Here is a 24,353-nt window from a genome sequence, read left to right as displayed (position 1 = left end):
AAGCTGGAGCACAGTGTGGGTGTGGGGAAGTGAATCTAAATTAAAACTAAATTAGCAGCTTTCCTTTTATAATCATTGGCAATGGTTAGGGTTTCTGGGTACAGTGGGGAAATTATAAGGAATGGAACTCGGAAACTAGCAATAATTCCATCTCATAGAATTAAATGAGTATTAGAGCTGAGGAGTCAGAGGAACTTTGGACCTTGATTTTTTTTCTTTCTATCCTGGTTACTTCATCTGAAACCTCTAAGGACCATCTATAAAATAAATTCTCTTTTTTCTTGGATAGCCTGCAATCTAAAAAAATACTGATAAATGACACTGAATTACTCCACAAGTATAACTGCTACATGGTTATATCATAATAACACTTATACTATTTATGATAGTTTACCATTTCTCCAAATCACTAAGTTTCTTGGAATACGTCATTGTGATCAAAGGTGTGCCATTATATATAAGAATTTAAGGTCATCTATTGATTACAGGTTCCCTCCCTCCCTCCCTTCCTTCCTTCCTTCCTTCCTTCCTTCCTTCCTTCCTTCCTTCCTTCTTCCCTCCCTCCCTTTCTTAAACTAACAGTCTTCTAAGATAGCCTGCCAGGTACAGTGCTCCAAATATACTGACTGTGGCTTGGCAGATCCATTTTATAAAACCAATTGTTTTACATGCTTTGTGCATTTGCAAAATGGATCTAGCCATTAGATGTGAATATATTCAGTGCAGACAACCTAAATGGATCATTTAACCCATTAATTTGAGTCTTTAAGTTGGATGCTATACCAATCCTATCAATCAGATAATTATTCAAGTATCAATTCCTGTTGCTTGTGAGCTACATTCAGATTATTCAGGAGTGAATTTATTTGATTAGTGGTACTTCTATGTAGAGACCCAACTTCAACGATGATCACAGCTGTTGACTTGTTTTAATAATATATTTGTTTTAAAAAATACATGGGTTTATTGGTTCTACATGGCTGTTTTACTTTCATCGAATTCCCATTTTAAATATGTATTATCTGCTTGCATATTTGTGTTTTGCAACCCTCTTGTCATCCCGTTCCACTACCCAATTTCACACAAAAAATCTTGCCAGGCATTTCAAAGAACTCAGTTCCTAATTTGGAGTAATTCCAGCAGACAACCATAGGGATGTGTCTATAGAATGAAAAAAAATAGTCTTGTCAATTGTGTCAGAAATTTAGTCATTCACCCAGATATTCTGTCTACATCATACCAAACATGTTTAGTGAATTCTGTTAACTGACTAAAAATCTGACATTGCTTTGACATTATTTAGACATGGTTCAAAATAATAAAAAGAATGGCAATAAATACCCTCAAATAAACAATATATTCAGGTTGACACAGATTCCAACCTTAAAGTGACTCCCATTGGCCAACGTGGAACAGAATCTTTATGATATGGTTGCAATTTGGATTCTAAGAATGCCAAGGATCCACAAAATTTTTATCATCCTCCAGTTGATTTCAAAACCAGATCATTGAAGTACTAGATAACCAATGAACCAGAAAAATTAAATGTTGTTCACTGCATTTGAGTTCAAAACTGACCAATTTATGCTGGGCAATTTACTGATGACAATGACTATTTATGACTGTGGATATCCATTTTAATTAGGTTATTGCTTAAGGATCATAATTGGCCTGGAATCTTTTGGAAAATTTGTAGACTACTTTATATAAAGTTACAGAAAATTGTGAAAAAGTTGCATGCTTTAAAAACTTAGAATTTCCATCAAGCCTGTGGTTGAAAAAGAGTATGAAGACAATCATAAGTAGATTTTTTTTAACACAGTTTCTTGATATTTACAGTATTTTTTCTTCTCTAGTTGCCCTCCCTTCAAAGTTGGTCAATTGTTTTTCCGGGGTTTTTTTCACCTCACATTCAGTACAAGGAGGCATTTGCAATTTCTGTTAAACAATACAGAAAAGACAATAAGAATAGTTAAAATAAATATTTGTTTAAGGTAAAAAGTAAAATCCTAACAACGGTATGTAAATTTTTATAGAAAATGAATGCTAGACCAAAATAAAATAAATGTAAATGTGTTAATACTTCTGTTTCAGGGAAGTACATAAAATATCGTTTACAGATGGCAAGATATTTCAAAAACTATTTTGAGAAGACTTTAGCTAAACCATTCAACTCTGATTCATCTAACCCAAATGTTAGGAAATGTTGTGTTAAGTGAAATGATCCCTAAGAATTGCTATGATATAATATTTTTGGTCAAATATAGATCAGTACAGAAGGAAGTTCTGAATTAAGCTCCTGAATTGTGTTGGTTGTTTGTTTTTGTTGGGGATATGTACTTCTTTATACCTCCTCTGTTTCCCCACGTCCTCTTTTTATCTTTTTTGTTCCATAAGGAATAGATGCATGTTTTTTTGTTATTTTTATTTTGGTTTTGTTTCCTGGTTATGTGTGTGTGTGTGTGTGTGTGTGTGTGTGCAGGGGGGTTGTACCTCCCTCACCCTTGTCCTTCTGAGTACTCAGGTGATCAAACCAAAAACTTAGTGGCTGGCACAGTGGTCATGGAAATCCAGGGGCACTAGATGGAGGACGTATCTTGTATCAGTCAATACAACATCCCTGCTTCAGCTAAAGAAAATCATTGTACCCGAAGGATTCAAGTTCTTTCTGACAAAATCAAAATAAACAAATGAAATACCTTTGGGGCAGTCACTGGCTCTGCAGTGGCATTGATTAGGGGAATGTCTTTGTGCTTCGTTGAGCAAGTCCTGCCCTCTTGTAAAAGCTGCAAATGAAAATAGATCAATGTAGTTAAATTAAATGAAGGAGGGATAGAAAAATTCCCTTGAATTCTTCCCACTGAGAAACTTCCTTCACTTTGAGCCAAGCTGAAAGGGCAAGCTAGGGACAAAATAAACTCATCACATCCCAGGGAGAGATCAAGCACTCACAGGTGGTTTGGGGATCTTAGTGGTGCTTACGAAAATCAGCTACTACAATGAAATTCCATTCCAGTGGAAAGTTCTTTCTTTGTAAAAGCAGTTAAACTGAAGTAAAGAATTATGAAACAACTGTATCTGTGATGCATCTGGACTCTAAGACTTCAATATGTCAGTGGTCCCTACACCTGCAGGAACATGAATATCGCAAGCCCGAAGCAATTTAAGCAGTATAATCATCAATCTGTCTAACATGTCTAGCAAAAACTTCTCAGTACCTTAAAAAAGATTATATTTCTGAAAGTAAGATCTTATATTTCACTAACCAGGAATTATCTTCTTTATTAGCCTCAACGATTTTGAAGAAGAACTGCTGGCAGTGTATTCCTATTGGGTTTCATTTCCATTTTAACCAAGGTTAAAATATTGATCTTCCCTTCCTTCTCTTTCTCCCATGCTCTCTCCTTTTCTCCCTCCCTCCCTCCCACCCTCCTTCCTTCCCTCTTTTCTTCTTTCCTTCCTTGTCTGCTTCTCTTCTCTTCCGCCTTTCCATACTGTCTCTCATTCTACCTTCCTCCATTTAAATTCCTCTTTATTTTTTAAAAAGATTTTATTTATTTATTTGAGAAAGAGAGCAAGAGAGAGAGAGCGAGCATGTGTGGGGGGGGGGCAGGGGGAGAAGCAGGCTCACTACTGAGCAGGGAGCCCAATTCGGGGCTCGATCCAAGGGCTCTGGGATCATGACTTGAGCCAAAGGCAGACACCTAACTGACTGAACCACCCAAGCATCCCTTCTTCCTCTTTATTTTAAACACATTTTCAAAGTAACTACAAAAACTGTTTATTTTAAGAATATGCTTTTTTTTCCGGGGGGCAGGGTGATTTCTTCTACTCCTTTCCATATGTTCAATAGAGCCTAGGAGTTGAAGAGTCCATGGCCACTAGGTAGCTCTGAACTTGAATAAGTCTGTTTGTTTCCCTGGTATCTGACAGCAGGGAGGAGACCTAAGTGGCCTTCAAACCCCAACACCCTATAGACTCTACAGGGAGATGACAACTAAAGAGGTTCTATAGGAGATTTAACCTACCTAGTCCAATTCAGATTTTAGAGCAAAGTGATTTTTATATGCTTCCTATTCTCGCACTGTATTGCTCTTAATTGAATACACACTATGCTCCTTATCATTCCATGCCTATATGTATGCCAGCCACCTCACCTTCGTCAAAGTCTCTCTCCATTGTGACATGCCGACAACCAGCTACTCATTCCCTTCCTAGCATGTCATTTCCATCAGTAGAAGCACTCAGTCATACTTCCTGTTCTAAAGGTACAATGCACATAAAAAATATCACTTAACAGTGTTTTTATATGTATAAGCATTTCTAGCTCCTCCATATGTTGTAAGTTCCTTGAATATAGAGGTGATATTTATCAGCTGTATATCCCAGCTTGATGCCAGTAGATAACAAGGGGTCAATATGAAATCTCTGAACAAATAATAACGAAAATATTATTGGCTATGAAGCTCATCGGCTATGAAAATATTTTAGTCCTTCAGAATTTTAATAAATGCCTGATTTTTTTCATATGATCACATTAAGGCTTATTTGACTGGGACTCCAAAATGGTTACACAGAGCCCCTTTTTCTACATAAGCCTATGGTATGGTAGCAAAGTAAGATAACAACTACAACAACAGAAATCAGTAGTCAAAACCTTGACTACCTTATTCCAAAGAATTTTAGGCAGAGGCACAGAGGAATCTTGTACTTTAACTAAGAAATGTGTTTGTTTTTATGTTCTATGGGTTTGATTAGACCTGGAATCTAAAATTTCACTAGAATATTATAATTATTCTACTTTCATTGTGGTGATACACTGGCTTGTGTTTTTATCATACTTGCATTCAGCCTTTGAAAAATCAACAAATATTTGTGTGAAATCAAGCTCAGAAAGCATGATCAATACAGGAAGCATCCTGCGAAGTATAAGCCCCAACTATGTTTTAGGATAATGACGTGTAGGTCATACACGTTTGGGGGAAAAGTTTATTTGAACATTAACCAGTTGTATTTAAAGTAGTTCTTCCCTAAGACTTTAGCATGTAATTTCTTAAATTTCTGGTCTTAAATGGCTTGTCCACATAATTACCTACTGGGTGGTAATTCAGTCCTATGCCTACGGGGCTTGCATTTTTAATCCGCACTCCAACATTTCAAATGCACAGTCAAATTTGAAATCCACTTCTTCACAATGCACACATACATTACAAATCTCTTAGAAGGACATATAACAATTTCCCAAATCTATCTGACCTTAAAACCCTGTCTGTGGTTGAGGTCATCCTCATGAGGGAGATACTACAGGATTTGCAGTGGAGTTTTTTCTTTCACTAATGCAAGCACAGCCGACTATTTCAGACAAGCCTTTGATCATCTGAACAATGAAAACTTATTAAACTTCAACATTAAAGAAAATGTTATATGGCTGAAAGATAGTTTGAACCCTTTTTGATACTTTCATCTTAAAATGAACACTACCTTTAAATTTATTTTTTTCTGTGCCTCACAGGCATTGTAGAAATTTCATGAGATGAAGTTCATAAAATTCTTAGTGTTTCTCAGAGCAGCAATAGATATAAGAGCAACATAATTATAACTTGCAGGTATCATGCCTTAATAAGCATCTTATCAACTCTGTAGCCTTTGATAAAGTGGGCATTCACTTGGTGAAAACATAAAGGGGAAGTTTCTTCACGGAACCCTCTCACATTGGTTGCCAACATCGCCAAAAATTCCAGACAACTGTACTTAAGGAAGACAAAAAAAAAAAAAAAAAAAAAAAAAGACACATTAGGCAATTTTGCCTAATGGTTACAATGCTTCGGAGTAAAACATAGACTTGGTTTGAGTTTTAGCTCTGACGCCTATTCATTGGTCATCTTGATAAAATAACTCAATAAGTTACTTATCTCTGGGCCTCAATTCACTGCTGTAAAATGGAGTTATTTCACAGAATTATTTTGAGGATAAAGTGAGAAAACATACAAAAGTATTTAGTATAAATACTAACAAATAATAAAGATTCTTCCCTTTCTCCCTCTTCTACTATCTTTCATATTAGTATGCTTGCATACCAATAATTATGATGAGTTGACACTGACATAACACGAGGTATGGGGCAGAATATATACAATATACAAATACCTTTTTAAAATGTAATAATAACAGATAATCTCTTTCCCAGTTCTTTCTCCCAATGTCTTTCTTGCTGTTAATACTGCTGGCTCTTCCACTGTCTTAAAATTCTCTGTTTAATAACCCTTGTCCTTGTCATTTTATTATCTAATCTCTTTGTCCCCTTCATCACGACCATTCAAATTTACACATGAGGAGATCAACAGCTATATGATGTTCTCAAGGCCACAAAGGTATTTTTACTGCAAATAAAACCCGTGTCCACCTTGCTGCAAATCTGAGATCTTTCCAAGATCCTATACTACCTTTTCCTCACATTATTATTTAACTTCATAACATCTTATATTTTAATTGTCATGTTACATTTTACAGTTTTAGCTAAAGACACAATTTTTAACAATAAAATAGTTCCTTGTATACTTTTCAAACATTCAACAAAGATAACTTAGTAAACCGTAGGTACACATCGGGGCCTGATGAATCAATGAGATGTATTATCCAGAAAAGAAAAAAAAAATATGACTCTCGGTTAGTTAGGGTGACTAGGGGCTTCTTCATGAAGGAAGCAACAGAGGAATTCATCCCTGAGTAGTGGGTAGGGTTATTTGTGGCTGAGTCAGCGGAAGGAAGGAGAAGCTATGGTATTCATGGGGTGGAGGAACACGTCCAAGGTAACAGTGTTGAGCTCAGCTGAGATGGTTCCTACTGAGAGATAACTAGAATAGGGACAGTTCATGGAAGAACTTGTAGGCCACGCAGTGATGTATATACTCGATTTTGCAATTATGAAGAGACAGGTATACTGAAAATATCCTGCAATAATATGCCTACTTGGCTAAGGAAGTTTACAACTTAATGCTTTCTCTATGTGGGAATCTAAAGAGATTCATTAGAAAATCTTTAAAAAAAAAAAAAAAAAGAAAAGGGGTGCCTGGGTAGCTCAGTTGGTTAAGCGTCTGCCTTTGCCTCAGGTCATGATTCCAGGGTCCTGGGACGGAGTCCTGCATCGGGCTCCCTGCTCAGCGGGGAGCCTGCTTCTCCCTCTGCCTGCCGCTCCCCCTGCTTGTCTGCTAGCATGTGCACGTGCTCTCTCTCTCCCTGACAAATAACTACCTAAATCTTAAAAAAAAAAAAAAAAAAAAAAAAAAGAAGATAGGGATTCATTAGTAGGGCTCTAAAGTGATCCGTTCATACAACACTTGCCTAAAAATGCCATCCCTCCTTCAGGTCATGATCTCATGGGTCTCAAAAGGGGAGTCTGCTTGAAGATCTCGCCCTCTGCCCCTCCCCCGACTCCTGCACGCAGGCACGCACTCTCAAATAAATAAATAAATCTTTAAAAAACAACCAATCCAAAACAAAACCCTCCATCCCTCCTCAGAACCTTCTTCCTTCTGCAAAAGTGTTGGAATCTCTGCCATTTTATAAGCACTTGTCCTTTGCACTGTCGTGGAGAGCACCAGGACTCATCAGGGCAGCTCCCTTTTCCTTCTCTCACCAGGGTGACAGGAAGTTGAAACTGGGCTAAATTTTTCAGAAATTAGGCTGAAGTACTCACATATCTGGAATTGGAGTTTCAGAACTTATTTCACGAGTCCATTACTAAATTAAATTATGCAACTGAAGGAAGAATAACAAAAAATTCCTTATTCGAATGATTTGCATTGTCTGTGTCTGCAACTTCTATACTACATGTCATCAAAACCTGTTAAACTTCCATCACAACTCAACTCAAGAGATAGGAAATCTTGAGACTTTTTCCTTCATAGGCACTGGGCAGAATCTAAGAAAAGCAACAACAAGAACAATACTTAATAGAGTTTAGTTGCTACATATAGATTCAGGAGAGGTCATTGCTTGAGGATTACGGTTATCTTGGCTTACAAAATTGAAATTTGCAAAGGAGAGCAGCTGACAGTCTTTCCATGGGTAAGTCTGCAAACCATTTTTAATTAAAATAATTCAGTATGTTAGACTCTAATCTCCTCTGTCTTGCAGAGATCATGGGGTTTATCCCTTTATTTCCTTCCTAGATTATTGAGCTAAACTATCCAATTCTCCCTTATCTTGTTCTTTCCAATCCATCTGCCACTCAGCCTCCAGAAATGTCTTCCTAACACATATTGCATCATGCCAACTCACTGCACAAAAAATCAATCAAATCAAAACAAATTAGAAAAATATGACCCCATACACAAATCTGTGATTTCCCATTGCCTGTAAAGTACAGACGGCTGGGGAGATGGATGGGATGAGGGATTTGGAGACTGTTTTCTTAAACAAGTGAGATGTCATACAGGAGCACGGCCTTCAGACTCACCTTGATGAATTACAGCAAAGCCTCAGCAGACAAATGACGGGGCATTAAGAGAAGGAGGCTCTGCTGTCACCTACTCAGGCTCATAGATTTTCTTTTTATTACTGTTGTTAAATACACACACATACACAGAATTTTTGTCACACTGATTTTTTTTTTTTTTTTTTTTGCCTCGTTCCCCAATACTACCTAGAATAATCATTGACTTTCATTCTTTTAATTCTTTCTGGTACAACCTGAAATGGAACTGTCAAGCTTGGAAAGAAGTGATAAGTGTTATTTTATACAAGAGATTTTATGACTACACAGAATAAGATAGTGGTTACACCTGTGGGCTAAAAAGTCTGTCTTAACCAATGTTCACATCTTTAAATCTACGGCTTACTAGCCTTGTGGTCTTTGATAAGTGATTCATTTTTTTTAATCTAAATATCCATATTTATAAAATGTTAGAACAACATTATTTAATAAATGTTCGTAAGGACTACATAAGATAATGATTTAAAAAGCACTTAGCTCAGGACCTCTTACTACTAATCTCAACACATTGTAGTAGCAATGATGATAATGAAGGTAACGGTGAATTTGTAAACCACCTGGAATAAAGCACCTGATACATACGAGATACTCAATAAATCATGCCTATTGTTATGTCGTAGCAGACTTCATGATACTGTGTTTTCATCAAATAATTGTTTACATAATGATAATTGGCTCACATAGTTTGGAAGAAAAAGTAGTTCTACATGAACTTTTTCAGATGCATTTGCATTAATACAATACCATTCAACATTTTTGTTGATTTTGAATAACACATAACACATAACACATGAGTCTCTCTGTCTGCCTTTCCAGCTCTGAAACTTTTCATCTCTTTATCTATCCATTCTTTTTCTTTTTTTAAAGATTGTATTTAAAATTTATTTGAGAGGGAGAATGAGAGAGAGAGAGAGAGTATGAGAGGGGGTAGGGTCAGAGGGAGAAGCAGACTCCCTGGTGAGCAGGGAGCCCGATGCAGGACTCGATCCTGGGCTCCAGGATCATGACCTGAGCTGAAGGCAGTTGCTTAACCAACTGAGCTACCCAGGTGCCCTATCTATCCGTTCTTCCACTGCCTCCCCCACTCCTGCCCTCTCTCTTCCTCTCCCTCTTTCTTCCCCCTCTCTCTCTTGTTCTCTCTCTTTCTTTCTTCTTTTTCTTCTTTCTTGTGGGACGTGCTATTCTGCCACTTTTCAATGAGCTACAACCATCTATAGAAGAACTGTTTATCTATATATGGTTTCCCTATAGAAGAATATACATGTTCATTTAAAAATGTGATTTTAAGTTGGAACAGTGCCTAGATACTTAAGCTCTTCCTTCTTTATCAATTTGAATTTCAAATTTTCTTGACACAAGGGGAAAGGTCAGATGTCATTTTCCCTCATGCATGTATGATTAAAAAAATGTAATTTTACTTGTGGAAGAATGGGTAGGGATGTAACTAGCTTTGGTGAATAACTGATTAATGATGCAAGGTAACTATTTTCTGTCTTAAGAGACAAAATAAGTTTAAATGGTAATCTTGAGAATTTCATAGAATTGCGCAATCAAAGGTTAGCACAGGCCTTCAAAACATTCCATTTCAGTTAGGTAAAATTTAACCTGATTAGTAATATATGTATATCCAGAAACTCAAGTGACAAAATACGAAGACTGATGAGGAAAACATCACAAGTTTAGCTGCTTCAATATGCAGCTCACCTATTCAATTATACAGGAGACCTAGGGACAAGCACAGCTGGGTCTGTAAATTATGAAATGGGATAAGCCATGAATACATCTTTATTAAAGTGATTATACTTATCTCTCACATACACCCCACACCGCCAGAATAATCAGTTTGTTTCTGCGCTTTTGAGCAATGAACACCCAGCTAACTGACAAAATGTTATATTATGGCCAAAGATCAGGCAAAGTAACAATAAAACTATGTAGTTGAGGCAAGTCCAGCTAATTATCTTGGTATATGGGAAAACACACAAACGTGGTGGGAAGACTGTATTGCTGGGGCATCCTAATAATTATGAGGAATTTTTTTTTTTTTTAAGAGAAAGCATGAGTTGGGGGCGGGGGGCAGAGGGAGAGAATCCTAAGCAGACTCCACGCTGAGCATGGAGACAGACATGAGGCTCGATCCCTCGACCTGAGATCTCGACCTGAGCTGAAATTGTGTTGGAGACTCAACTGACTGAGCAACCCAGGCATCCCAAGGGCCTTCATTTTAATGTGGAGATACCAGGCTTTGGAGCCATGTGTAAATGAATTTGAGTCCCAACTCCATCTCCCACATCTGTGATAATGGGGTAAGTTAATGAACATTGAGTTTCCTGGACTTCAGTATTTTATAGAAGAATGAAGTTAAACATCAGGATTGTCAGCTTCAAATTTTGACACTGGAACAAATAAAGCAACAAACAAACACACTTCTATATTTCAACAGTGTTCTGGAAAAGAAAGGCCATTTTAATACTAAAAATACGCAAAGGATCCAGAGTCAAAGGAAATTATTCTTGAGAGGCAGAAGGAGACAGAGACAGAGAGAGATTAATTGATTGATTCATGGAAAATCCACTGATATTTTGCTATTTGACTCTTTATTCGATGTTCATTTTCCACATCTTTGAACTGTTAAAAACTTCATCACAGGCCAGCACTTACCAGTGGAATGAAGTTTGGAAAATACCAATCTAACCTCGCTTTTTCCTCATTTGTAAATGTGGATAACAACTCTGACATTCAAAAGTGACATCAGTGTGAAATAACATAAAACAGGCAACTTGGCTAGGTGAATGCAGTGAAGAGTCAGGCCATCCTAGGTCAGAATTCCTTTAGCCCTTCTAGCTGCTTGGAATTGGAAAAGTTACTTCATCCTCCTGCGGTTCTGATGCCTTATCTGTAAGGCAGGCAAAATAATACCTACCTGGGAGGGTTGTTGGAAGAGTTAGATTAAATTAAAAATATAGAATGGTTCCTAATGGAGTATCTTGCACATAGTAGGTGCTCAATTAAGTTTAGTTTCTATCCTTCCTTTCCCATCCTCAGCTTCTGCTTCCTTCAATCAAAATGTCTCTCTTTTGTCAATAAATATTTGGATGCTACGAGAATGGAAACACTGATACTCAGTCACTTTAATTTCACAACCCTGGTGTCAACATATTGACCCTGGTCATTAGAGAATCTTGATATTGCCAAAGGATTTGTTGCCGCCACCCCTCCCCCAAAGTCTGTGGTCCTTCCTGTCTCATCCTTTTCTGTTTATGACTTAAAGGGCAAGAAAAAAATCTTATTAACCTACTGCTTATTATTCCTAGATAGCCTTAAACTTGGATGCCTTTAGTCTTCCTGTTTTGTTTTGTTTTTCCCCTCCTTAATTCAATATCTTTAGATCAATCTAACTAATTTAACTTAAGGCATTTAGTTGTCTCTAAAGATTTTCATTATAGGGGCGCCTGCGTGGCTCAGTTAAGCATCTGCCTTGGGCTCAGGTCGTGGACCCAGCATCCTGGGATGGAGCCCCACATCTCTGCTCCCTGCTCAGCAGTGAGCCTGTTTCTCCTTTTCCCTTTGAGCCTCCCCCTCACTCATGCTCCCTCTATCTCACTCTCTCTCAAATAAATAAATAAAATCTTAAAAAAAAAAAAAAAGATTTTCATTATGATACAGGCATCTCTTTGGCTTCAGTGCAAATATCCCATCTAGAAATTATGAAAACAAAGTCATATTTAGAATGACCTTTTTAAGAGGGCACTTTTAAGAGTTTAGCTAAATATCCATAATATTGCTGCTTTAGCATCCATTTTGCATAGCTAAGAGGTCTGCTGGGGCTTGGAACTGACACTAACCTCTCCTAGGAGGGCATGTCCTAGATAACGGCCAGCAGGGTCACAAGAAAGTGTAAAATCCTGGTATGAATTCCCCAACACCCAGAGATGAGGTCTCTCCTGTCTGCCACCCTCCACCCCCCCCCCCCACTTCTCCTTTTCTGTTCCTTAGATAAGAATCTCCCTCCTCCCCCTTCCTTAGATCTTACCAAGACTCCTGCTCTTTTTGGTTTAAATTGACCAGTCAGGCCTAGCCAAGGACTCCCAAAGCACTCTACCCACCAACCCTAAAAAAACACAGGTCCTGCTGCTCCGTCTGTGCCTGTCCCCTGCCTTGACCGCCCCATGTGCCCCAGGGACTTTTGCATTGTACTTCCTCCAAAACTTGTGACTAATGAAGTTCTTTATTTCACTTTCCCTTGCCTTGTGATCTTTCTTGAACTGTGGCTCACCATTTGGCACCCCAGGGCTCGCTCTTAACAAATGTTCATTTAACAAAAATCACAATGAGCTCTGTGACTGACTTAGCAATCACTGGAAAACCTGTAAAAGGAAAATGGCTTCTTCTGCATTCTGTTTATTTTAAATTACACTCTATTCCTTCTCTCAGAAATAATGAATAATACTTCAAGAATTAAAGCAGATGGAATGATTTATCAGAAATTCATTTAAAGTCTTTGGGCTTACATCTCTAATCCTGCTGATCACTATAACTTTGTTACTGGCATTAAACATATGGTTCTACTTCACAAGAGAGATTAGTTACATCTCTTATGATCTTTCTCTAAAAACTAAAAGAACTCAAAATAATTAATGCAAAGGTATAACTGGGCAACCTGAAATTATACCAATAAAAGATACCTCTGGTAGGTACATAAGTCCAGTTGATTCTACATATTTAAATAAAATATGCAACAGGTAAAAAGATGGATTTTTGAAATATTATAGAGAAAAAGATAGGAATTAAGTGCTGAGTTACTTAAAAACACGAACACATTTTGGCTAAGTTTTTCTGTGATGCCACATTTTTGCACTAAATAAATTTGTCATATTTATTACAGAATATTTAGTATTATATTTAATACTCCATATGAAATAGTTAAGCTTTTGAAAACCACAGCCCTGTCTAATTTCATAATTTTGGATATTTTAGAGAAATATTAACATGTATCTGCTAAATGAGCATTTTGCTTGGTCCTGAGGGAAATACTAATATTTTTATAGTTTCTGTCCTGAAATTGTTTATTATCTAGTGTAAAATAAGAACTCTGTACAAATAATCAATATGCAAAATGGACTGTAACACAGGATAAAATACACGTATAAACCAAGCACTATGGGAACCAAGAGGAGAAAGCCATTCTGTGTTTTCAGGGAAGACAGGAGGAGTCAAAGAATTATTATTATTTTTTAAAGATTTTTACCTATTTGAGATACAGGGAGAGCAAGAGAGAGTGAGAAAGTGAGGAGAGAGAGCAAGGGAGAGAGCACATGCACGAGGAGGGTCTGGGGAGGGGCAGAGGGAGAGGGAGAAGCAGACTCCCTGCTGAGCAGGGAGCCTGATATGGGGCTGGATCTCAGGACCCTGGGATCATGACCTGAGCTGGAGGCAGATGCTTGATGGACTGAGCCACCCAGGCACCCTAGGAGTCATTAATAAGTTAATCATTGTTATTACCATTTCTATGCAACTTCGGATGAGAACTGACACTTAAGTTTACATTCTTGCAACTTTAAGTTGATGCTATACTAGGGTAATGTGGAGATTTATATCTAATGTGCAAAGCGGAAACCTGTTCTGAAGACCTTATGCAACTATGTACCATTCCACATTATCTGGAGGCATGTCTGTTCCTTCTTGAAGGAACCACCATAGCACAATAACAATGCGTTGCATGAAGCCAACCTCTTCAGATGTCCGATGAAGTGTAGCCCAGAATGATAATGTTGTGTGGTCTCTAAGCCCAATTACAGCAGGGCATGACTTGCTTGGAAAGTTTTGTTAGCGCAGCATCTGCCAACGACTCATCAGGTCCACCATCAAATACTACACAGTGAATACTGGGTATAATAGCAAACTAGGATTTCTTAAATCTCTGCCAAAATTGTTTTAGCATAAAAAAGCTGGCATCATTTTCTACTCACAGCTCTAGGATTTATTTTCTGCACATTTTCCCCTCTCATTTCCCTGGTCAATACTTGCTGTTAAATAAACTCCCTTTGGTCAGGGACTTGCAGCAGGTGTAACAGGAAGAAACCTAGAGCTGGTGCTCTCGATGCTAAGCAGAAGCCATTGTGCTTTTCATGTTCTCAGCACATTAAGAAAAATTAAATGTGTGCTACCTATAGGAGTCGGAAATACTGTGAAACACATTTACATTAGCATTAAGTCTTAATCCCTAAGTGAAAATTAAAATTGAATGCTCAAAGTCTTTAATTCTTGGTATGCTATTCAATAATATGAGACACATCTGCAAACTTCAGACAAACGGGATGGAGCAGGTATGTTCTTAGCTTTCTCCCTGTGTCTCCAATATTATCACGTAAGTAAAGCCTTTTTCAAAATAATTTAAACATACACCAAACTGATAGTTCAATATGCTGTTAAGCCTTTGGTGATCTACTTAAAGTTTTCTAAGTCTACTAAAAAAAGGCGGAGGGCAAAGAATCCAGAGGACATTTTCCTAGGTGACCCTTTCTGGCTTGCATAGGGAAGGAAATTGAATGAACCCACAAAGATATCTAAGAAAATGTATAGTCTCTAATTCCAAGTTTGGGACCTTGACATTGAAGGTATGGAGACCTCGAATATTAAAATTACGAAGCAGCTTTTTTAGAATGAACTAATAAGGACATTGTAATATAATTGAATACTGTGTATTTAATTTAATATCATATATAATTACCACGACAAACCTGTAAGAAATCGACATCCAAGTTTCTCAAAATGTTTGCCAGGAAATACTGATGGAAGAAAATCTAGGTGGGTTTATTAAAACAATACACATTCCTGGGATGTGCCCCAGATCTCCTGATTAATAATTTATGGCAGTGAAGCTTTACCGTAAGCAGTTTTACCAGCTGACCTGGTGATTCATAGGCATGCAAAAGTTTGAAAATCATTGATCTACATTATACAGATAAGGGATCTGGATTATAAAATCACTTGCCAAAAGTGACATGTTAGGAAATAGAGAAGCTGGCATTCAAATCTAGGTTTTATGTAATTTCAAGGCTTTCTCTGCTATATTGTTTAGTATCAGGTGTACCAACAGGAATCATAATGCAACTCTTCCGCTATTTATTTACTAAGAGATTGCATGCACTCCTATCAGCTCTTAGTGAGGCTGCTAATGATCACAAAATCCTGGAATTGAAAGAGATGCTCACATGATAGTTCTTCATTTCCCAAATACATCCAGAATAGTTGTTTTTCATTATTTTTTTTTAAAGATTTATTTTAGAGAAATAAGAGAGAAAAAGATAGTGCATGGTGGAGCAGAGGGGCAGAAGGAGAGGGAGAGGCAATCCTAAGTAGACTCCGCATTGATGCGGGGCTGGATCCCATGACCCTGAGATCACGACCCAAGTGGAAACCAAGAGTCAGATGCCCAACTGACTGTACCACCCAGGTGCCCCAGTTTTTCATTATTCAATCATATAATATACTATGTCTTCCAGTGGCTAATTCTGTGTTCATCATTAAGAGTTCACTTTCATATTTGATTGAAATATTCTCTTTCTTATAGCTGTTTTCACTGGCAACATCTGGGTCTGCCCTGGAGAATAACACTGAATAAGACTGCTCCCTATTTCACATTATAGTTTTTTCTCTTTTGAGAAGTTAATTAAAATATACAATTCAAAAATATCTATTGAGGTTTTAAGTGAAAGGCATAGCTTTGCATAAAGGAATGGAAAGTGATAATTACTGAGGACCTGCTATGTGTCCATGATAAATGACGCGTTAAGCTGGACTGTCTCACTGGAACCTTTAACAAGTTATATAAGGTAGGCAACATTTATCTCTCCTTGTCAGTGGAGGAAAATGAGTCTCAAAGGGGTTAAAATAGTCATGATTACACATCAGGTAACTGGTTGAAACAGAAATGAAACCAATCAAAATTATATACTGAATTTCCTCTTGAGCCTTTCCCCTCAAGCTTTAGTAGACACACTCCATTTGTTGCTGTTGAACTTAGTAGTGTCATTTCTATAATGGAACGTGCTTTATCAGTCTCGACTGATAAGCAAAATCAGATAAGGGATTTCTGTTCCTTATTCTGGATATAGTATTATAATTACTTGAAATTAACATTGCAACTTCATGTAGTTGTTTTAAAATGTCATCACAGTTTGAATTGGAGCTCACAGTCTTTAATCTGTTACAAGATAAATATACAAAAATTAATCCTATCTAAATGCTAGCAATTAACAATCTAGAAATGAAATTAAGAAAACAACTCCATTCCTAATAATATAAAAAGGAATTTAAAAATTAAGAATAAAGAAAACAAAGGAAGTGCAAGACTTGTAAACTGAAAATCTACAAAATATTTCTGAAGGAAATTTCAAAAGATGTAAGTAAATGGAGAGATAACCAATGTTCATAGATTGGGAGAATCAAAATTGTAAGATGACAATTCTCCCCAAATTGATCTATAGGTTCAATGAAAATTCTGTCAAAATCCCAACAAGTTTTTTTTATTGTAATTGAAAAACTGAACCTAACATTAACAAGGAAATGGAAGGTATTCAAAACAGCCAAAGCAATCTTGAAAACAACAACAAAGTAAGGGGACTTTAACTTTCCAATCTCAAACTTGCCGTAAAGCTACAGTAATTGAGAAAGTATGGTACAGGCTTAAGGGTATATGTATAGATCAATGAAATAATTGAAAGTTAAGAAATGAATTCAGATTTGTAATCAATTATTTTTGACACATGTGCCAAAGCAATTCAATAAGAAAAGTATATTCATTACAACAAATTTTTTAAAAAATTTGTTTATTTATTTATTTATTTATTTTGGGAGGGTGGAGAGAGCATGAGTGGGGGAGGGGAGAGGAGCAGAGGGAGAAGCAGATTTCCCACTGAGCAGGGATCCAGACCCAGGAGCTTGATCTCAGTACCCCAGGGGCTTGATTCCAGAACCCTGGGATCATGACCTGAGTGGAAGGCAGACGTTTAACAGACTGAGCCACCCTGGTGCCACTACAACAAATTGTTTTGAAGACTAAGTCAGCTCAGTATCAATATGCAAATAATGAAAATAGATCCTTATTTCACATCATGCAGAAAAATTAACTCAAAATGGGTCATAGATTTAAATGTGAGAAATAAAACTAGAAACATTTTTTTAAGGAAGCATAGAAAAATCTTTATATTCTTGGGTTGGGTAAATATTTTTTAGATAAAGCAAAATCATGATCAAGAAAAGAAAAAGAAAAAGTGATAAATGGACTTTACTGAAATTAAAAACTTTTGTGTTTTAAAATACACTAAGACTACTGTTTGCCCTCTGACATATAAACACGTTGGAAGTTGCCACTTTCACTTCAAAATAAGAAAAAAAACCTGATAATCAATAATTTTCCTTAGATCTGTCAGAGAATTGGGGTCACCAGACAAATCATCACCCCCAAAACTAGAGAGATAGGTACATACACAGAATATAGGCAAATTTACCTGAAGTAGAAGCCCAGGGACCCATTACCTTCTGGGAACACTTAAAAGTGTGAAATCTCAAAGGATTATGAAATGCTTCCCTCCCCCACACCATAATGGCATATGAAATGTGATTACAGATGAAAGAACTGCAAAGTTCAGACTCTATTAAGAAGAGTCTAGGGAAATCCGAAGAAGAGTCTAGGGAGAAAAACAAGGACATCAGCAGAAATTAAGGCACAAAAACAGACAGATAGATCAATGGAACAGAATAGAAAACCCAGAAATGGACCCACAACTATATGGTCAACTAATCTTTGACGAAGCAGGAAAGAATATTCAATGGAAAAAAGACAGCCTTTTCAAAAAATGGTGTTGGGAAAACTGGACAGCAATATTCAGAAGAATGAAAATGGACCACTTTCTTACACCATACACAAAGATAAATTCAAAATGGGTGAAAGACCTAAATGTGAGAAGGAAACCATCAAATCCTAGAGGAGAATACAGGCAGCAATACAGCCTCTTTGACCTTGGCCATAGCAACTTCTTAGCAGACACATCTCCAGAGGTAAGGGAAACAAAAGCAAAAATGAACTATTGGGACTTCATCAAGATAAAATACTTCTGCACTGCAAAGGAAACAATCGACAAAACTAAAATGCAACCTTTGGAATGGGAGAAGATATTTGCAAATGACATATCTGATAAAGGATTAGTATCCAAAATATATAAAGAACTTATCAAACTCAACACCCCAAAAAACCCAAATAATCCAGTTAAAAATGGGCAGAAGACATGAACAGACATTTCTCCAAAGAAGACATTCAGACAGCTAACAAACACAGGAAAAGATGCTCAATACTACTCATCATCAGGGAAATACAAATCAAAACCATGAGATACCACTTCACATCCCTCAGAATGGCTAAAATTAGAAACACAGGAAACAACAGGTGTTGGTGAGGATGTGGAGAAATGGGAACCCTCTTACAGTGTTGCTGGGAATGCAAACTGGTGCAGCCATTCTGGAAAACAGTATGGAGTTTCCTCAAGAGTTAAAAATGGAACTACCCTACAATCTAGCAATTGCACTACTAGGTAAATACCCAAAGTATACAAAAATACTTATTCGAAAGAATACATGCACCCAATGTTTATAGCAGCATTATTAACAATAGCCAAATTATGGAAAGAGTCAAAATGTCCATTGACTGATGAATGGATAAAGAAAAGGTAGTATATATATACAATGAAATATTACTCGCCATAAAAAAGAATGAAATCTTGCCATTTGCAACAATGTCGATGGAACTAGAAGGTGTTATGCTAAGTGAAATAAGTCAGTCAGAGAAAGACAAATACCATATGATTTCACTCACATGTGGAATTTAAGAAACAAAACAGATGAACATTGGTGGGGGAGGGAAGAGAGACAAGCCAGGAAACAGAGTCTTAACTATGAAGAACAAACTGAGGGTTACTGGAGAGGAGATGGGCAGGGGGATGGGTTAAATGGGTACTGGGTATCAAGGAGGGCACTTATTGTGATGAGCACTGAGTGTTGTATGTAAGTGATGAATCACTAAATTCTGTGCCTGAAACTAATATTGCACTGTCTGTTAACTAACTAGAATTAAAACGAAAACTTGAAAAAAACACATAACATGGGGGAGAAAAAGGAAATAAGGAGATCAATCTCATTTATAATAGCATCTAAAACAATAAAATGATTAGGAAGAAATTTAACCAAGGAGGTGACAGAGTTATACACTAAAACGATAAGATATTAATGAGAAAGAAATTGAAGAAGACAGACATAAATGGAATATATCCTGTCTTCCTGGACTAGAAGAAGGAATATTGTTAAAATTTCCATACAACCTACAGCCATCAATAGATTCAGTGCAATTCCTATCAAGATTCCAATGGCATTTTTTTTACAGAAAAAGGAAAAACCATCCTAAAATTCACATGAAATCACAAAAGATCCCTAATAGACAAAGCTGTCTTGAGAAACAAGGACATCACACCTTCTGATTTCAAACTCTATTATGGTAATAAAACCACTCAGAAAAATTTCACACCACTCACAAAAATTAACTTGAAATAGATTAAAGATTTAAATGTAAGCCCTGACCATAAAACTTCTAGAAGAAAACAGAGGGGAAAAAAAACTTTGACATTTGCCTTGGCAATGATTTCATGGATATCACATCAAAAGCACAAGCAACGAAAGCAAAAATTAACAAGGGGAACAATATCAAACTAAAAAGCTCTGCACAGCAAAAGAACAACCAACAAACAAATGAAGAGGCAGCCTATGGGATGGGAGGAAATATTTTCAAAGCAGTTACCTGATAAGTGGTTAATATCCAAAATATATAAGGAACGTGTACAAGTCAATAATAAAAAACATAATTTTGATAGAAATAGACTAATCCACTATTACAGATAGAGACCTCAACAGTCTATCAATAACTGATAAATCACACAGATAATCTGTAAGAATATGGCTGATCTGAACAACATCATAAATTAACTAGATCCAATTAACATTCATAGAATATTTCATCAAACAAGTCAGAAATACATATTCTTCTCAAGGTCACATGGAATATTCACCAAGGTAGACTGCATTCTGGGCCATAAAACACACCTAAACAAATGTAAAGTATGCCCTTAGACTGTAATGGAATAAAAGTAGAAGTCACTTACAGAAAGATAACTAGTGCTATATAGAACTTTATGCACACACTGGCTCGATTATTCTATAAATCTCAAACTGTACTAAAAAAAATCTATTAGTTGTTAAAAGACACCATTAAGAAAATGAAAAGATAAGAAATATGCTGAAAGAAATGTTTTCAAATCATGTATCTGACAAAGATGTGGATAAATTAGAACTCTATACATTGCTGAATAGGTTGTAAATGCAAACAGTGCATTTTGGAAAAAAAATTTTTCTTAAAAAATCAAGAAAAAAAATGATTATCATATCCCATTCCATTTCTAGGTATCTACTCAGGAGAAATTAAAACATATGTCCACACAATGATGTTTATGTGACTGTTCATAGTGTCATTATTCATAATAACCAAAACATAGAAACAATCCAAAAGGTATCAACTGATGAATGGATAAAGAAAATGTGGTTTAGTCATACAACTGATCCTATTCAGCAATAAAAAGAAACAAACTACTGATACATGTTACAACATAAACAAGCCTCAAAATCATTACACTGTGTGAAGGAAGTGAGATGCAAAATACTACATATTACATGATGAACTTGCACAAAATTTATAAAAAGGCAAACCTATACAGATAGAAACTAGGTTAGTGTTTGTCTGCACTGAGGTTGAGAATAGAGATGAACTGTACAAAGGCATGGGGATCTTATTAGGGTGATGGAAATGTTCCAAAACTGGACTGTGGCAGTAGTTGCACAACTCAATAAATTTCATGAATAACTGAAATATATACTTAAAAATGCGTGGTTTTGGGGGCACCTGGGTGGCTCAGTTGATTAACTGTCTGACTTGTAGTTTCAGCTCAGGTCATGATCTCACGGGTCATGCATCAGATTGAGCCTCAAGTCTGGCTCCGCCCTCAGTGGGGAGTCTGCTTGAAGATTCTCTCCCTCTGCCCCTACCCCCACTCACACACATGCGCTCTCTCCCTAAAATAAATAAATAAATCTTTTAAAAAACGTGTGATTTTTTATGGTACACAAATTACACCTCAACAAAGTTTTTTTTTAAAAAATCATTTTTTTTTACAAATAAATTAGCTCTAACATATATTTTTGTTCATTCTAGTTATTAAGAGAGCATGAACATGTTCTGCTTAGAAGTAAATGGACAAAAATTAACTTAAAATTCTTCCTCCTGGATACTTTATTTTATCTGAGAACACTATAATTGCCTTAATTAATTAATATGAAAAGCAGGGTCTAGGTTAGACTTTTATCTTTACTTCTGTATCTTCACTTGATAACAAAGTCCTATGGATTTCTCAGTTTGATGTTCTGTTGATTTCTTTCTCTCAACTATTTCTGCTACTGGTTTTATTCAGGTCCCTATTTTACAATACTTTCATTATTTTTTAAATGTCCCCATTTGGTAGATTCTAGATTTTAGAAATGGGAATAAAACTGCCAACTATAATTTTGCCATATAAGGCCAATAATACCACAATTTACCTTAACAACTACCAACTACTTTCTTTGTATAAAACTTACGTTGCACCGATTAATCTGATTAAAGAAAACTCTTTCATAAAATGCAGATGTCCATTATTTCAAAATATACCCAAATTATGCAGAATAAAAATACGGAAAAGTGATTTTATGAGTCAGTATACTCTAGAGAAAAAAAGTAATAGCATATTTATATATATGCAGGGATTTATTATGGCAATTAGTTCATGGGATTATGGAGGCTGAGATATGCCTTGATATGCCCTATGCAAGCTGGAGAATCAGGAAACTGGTGATATAACTCAATCCAAATCTGAAGTGCTGAGAACCAGGAGAGCTGATGATGAGCTGGGGCCAAAGGCCTGAGAAGTGGGGAAAGGTGGGGGGTACGCTGCTAGTCGAAGTCCCAGAGTTGGAAGGCCCAAGAACCAAGAGACCTGATGTCTGCGGGCAGCAGAAGATTAATGTTCCAACTCAAAGAGAAAAAGAATTCACCCTTGTTCCACCATTTTGTTCTTTGTGGGGATCCTCTAGGTATTAGAGAATTCCCAACCAATCCTCTTTACTTAGTCTGCTGATTTAATGCTAATCTCTGCTGGGAACACCCTGTCAGACACACCCAGAAATAATGCTTTACCAGCTCTTTGAGCATGTTTTTTTTTTAAAAAGATTTTATTTATTCATTCGACAGAGATAGAGACAGCCAGCGAGAGAGGGAACACAAGCAGGGGGAGTGGGAGAGGAAGAAGCAGGCTCATAGCGGAGGAGCCTGATGTGGGGCTCGATCCCATAACGCCGGGATCACGCCCTGAGCTGAAGGCAGACGCTTAACTGCTGTGCCACCCAGGCGCCCCAGCTCTTTGAGCATGTTGACGCACAAACTTAACCATTACAAATTCACCCCTTGTCAATTTGGCACCCATACACATCACTTTAAACCATACTTAATTTCCAAATAAAGACAATAAGGAAGCCATAATTCTGTCTAATATAATATCTTTCCTACAAGAGAAAATTGCACTACCCCTTTCTCAGAAAAGGGTAAATTTATTTTGCTTTTACTTTATGGAACTATGTTTGGGTACCTCATTTGGACATTCAATTAAAGCAGCCCAAATTGGAGCTGAGTTTGCAGCTTGTTAAAATCATGCCGAAGGTATTTTCATGTCGCTGTATTAAAATGGAAGCAACCACATTTCATGATATTAAACACAAATGAGAATATTCTGGGTGATTTTAGACAAGCTGAGTAACAACAGTTCTCATAGATCCAAAGATCCCCCTGCTTTGGGGCGCCTGGATGGCTCAGATGGTTAAGTGTCTGCCTTCGGCTCAGGTTGTGATCTCCAGGTCCTCGGATGGAGTCAGTCCCATGTCGGGCTCCCAGCTAAGTGGGGAGTCTGCTTCTCCTTCTCTTTCTGCCTCTACCCCTGCTTGTGCTCTCTCTCTCTCTCTTTCTCTCAAATAAATAAATAAAATCTTAAAAAAAAAGATCCTGCTATTTTCTTTCTGTGTGGTTGAAGAAGTCAGCAGAATTGGTGTCAGCACTGGGGAATCCTGGAAAGGAACTAAGCTCTCCATGCTTAAAATTAATCATACTCTGGTTACTGTAGCTTGAGGTGATGATGGTCCACTAGATTTCTCATGGAGAGAGCTTAGCAATGGATGAAATCACATAACAGCTTCCCGATCAGTTCCACAGTCCTACATCAACACTGGTCTTATATACATGGTTACATAATAAATGAAGGGTTTGGGGATGGATCTCTCCTACCCACTATCAAAAGCCATACACAGTTTCTCATATTACTATTATAGAGCCCCCTTAGGCACTGCCCTCTTTAAAATGTAAATATAAGAGAGTAGGAGAAGCAGCAAAATCATTATTAAACAATATACTAAAGGGATTATGTGCTATCTAAACCAAAGTTTTTCAAACTATGGCTCACAAACCACCCACCTCAGAATCACCTGGATTGGGAAGTGGGTGGCTAGGTCCATGTAAAAAAATAAAAATAAAAAACAGAGGTTACATTTAGTCCTTTTCATTTATAATTTCCTAAAGAATTTTTCAAAATCTCAATTTTTAAAAGCTCCCCACATGATTTTTACTATCATTTACATGTGAAATACATTGGCAGCAAAACTCGACTGCACATTAGAATCA

At 36.9% G+C, this 24,353-nt stretch overlaps 1 protein-coding gene across 1 annotated transcript in view; it reads right to left on the bottom strand.

Moving 5' to 3' along the window:
- Positions 1–1,741: 1,741 nt before the first annotated feature.
- LUZP2 (leucine zipper protein 2) overlaps positions 1,742–24,353 on the bottom strand; it is a 459,433-nt gene continuing 436,821 nt past the window's right edge. The window contains exons 11-12 of the mRNA XM_048217639.2: positions 2,700–2,786; positions 1,742–1,938 (exon numbers count right to left, since the gene is read on the bottom strand). Coding sequence (XP_048073596.2) covers positions 1,834–1,938; positions 2,700–2,786 — 192 coding nt within the window. The 3' untranslated portion in view covers positions 1,742–1,833. The remainder of the gene's footprint in view (positions 1,939–2,699; positions 2,787–24,353) is intronic.

Source organism: Ursus arctos, unplaced genomic scaffold (genome assembly GCF_023065955.2).
Source record: "Ursus arctos isolate Adak ecotype North America unplaced genomic scaffold, UrsArc2.0 scaffold_23, whole genome shotgun sequence".
In the NCBI taxonomy this organism is placed as follows: Eukaryota; Metazoa; Chordata; class Mammalia; order Carnivora; family Ursidae; genus Ursus; species Ursus arctos.
Note: the sequence above shows the minus strand (reverse complement) of the source record. Positions and strands in the feature narration are given on the sequence as shown.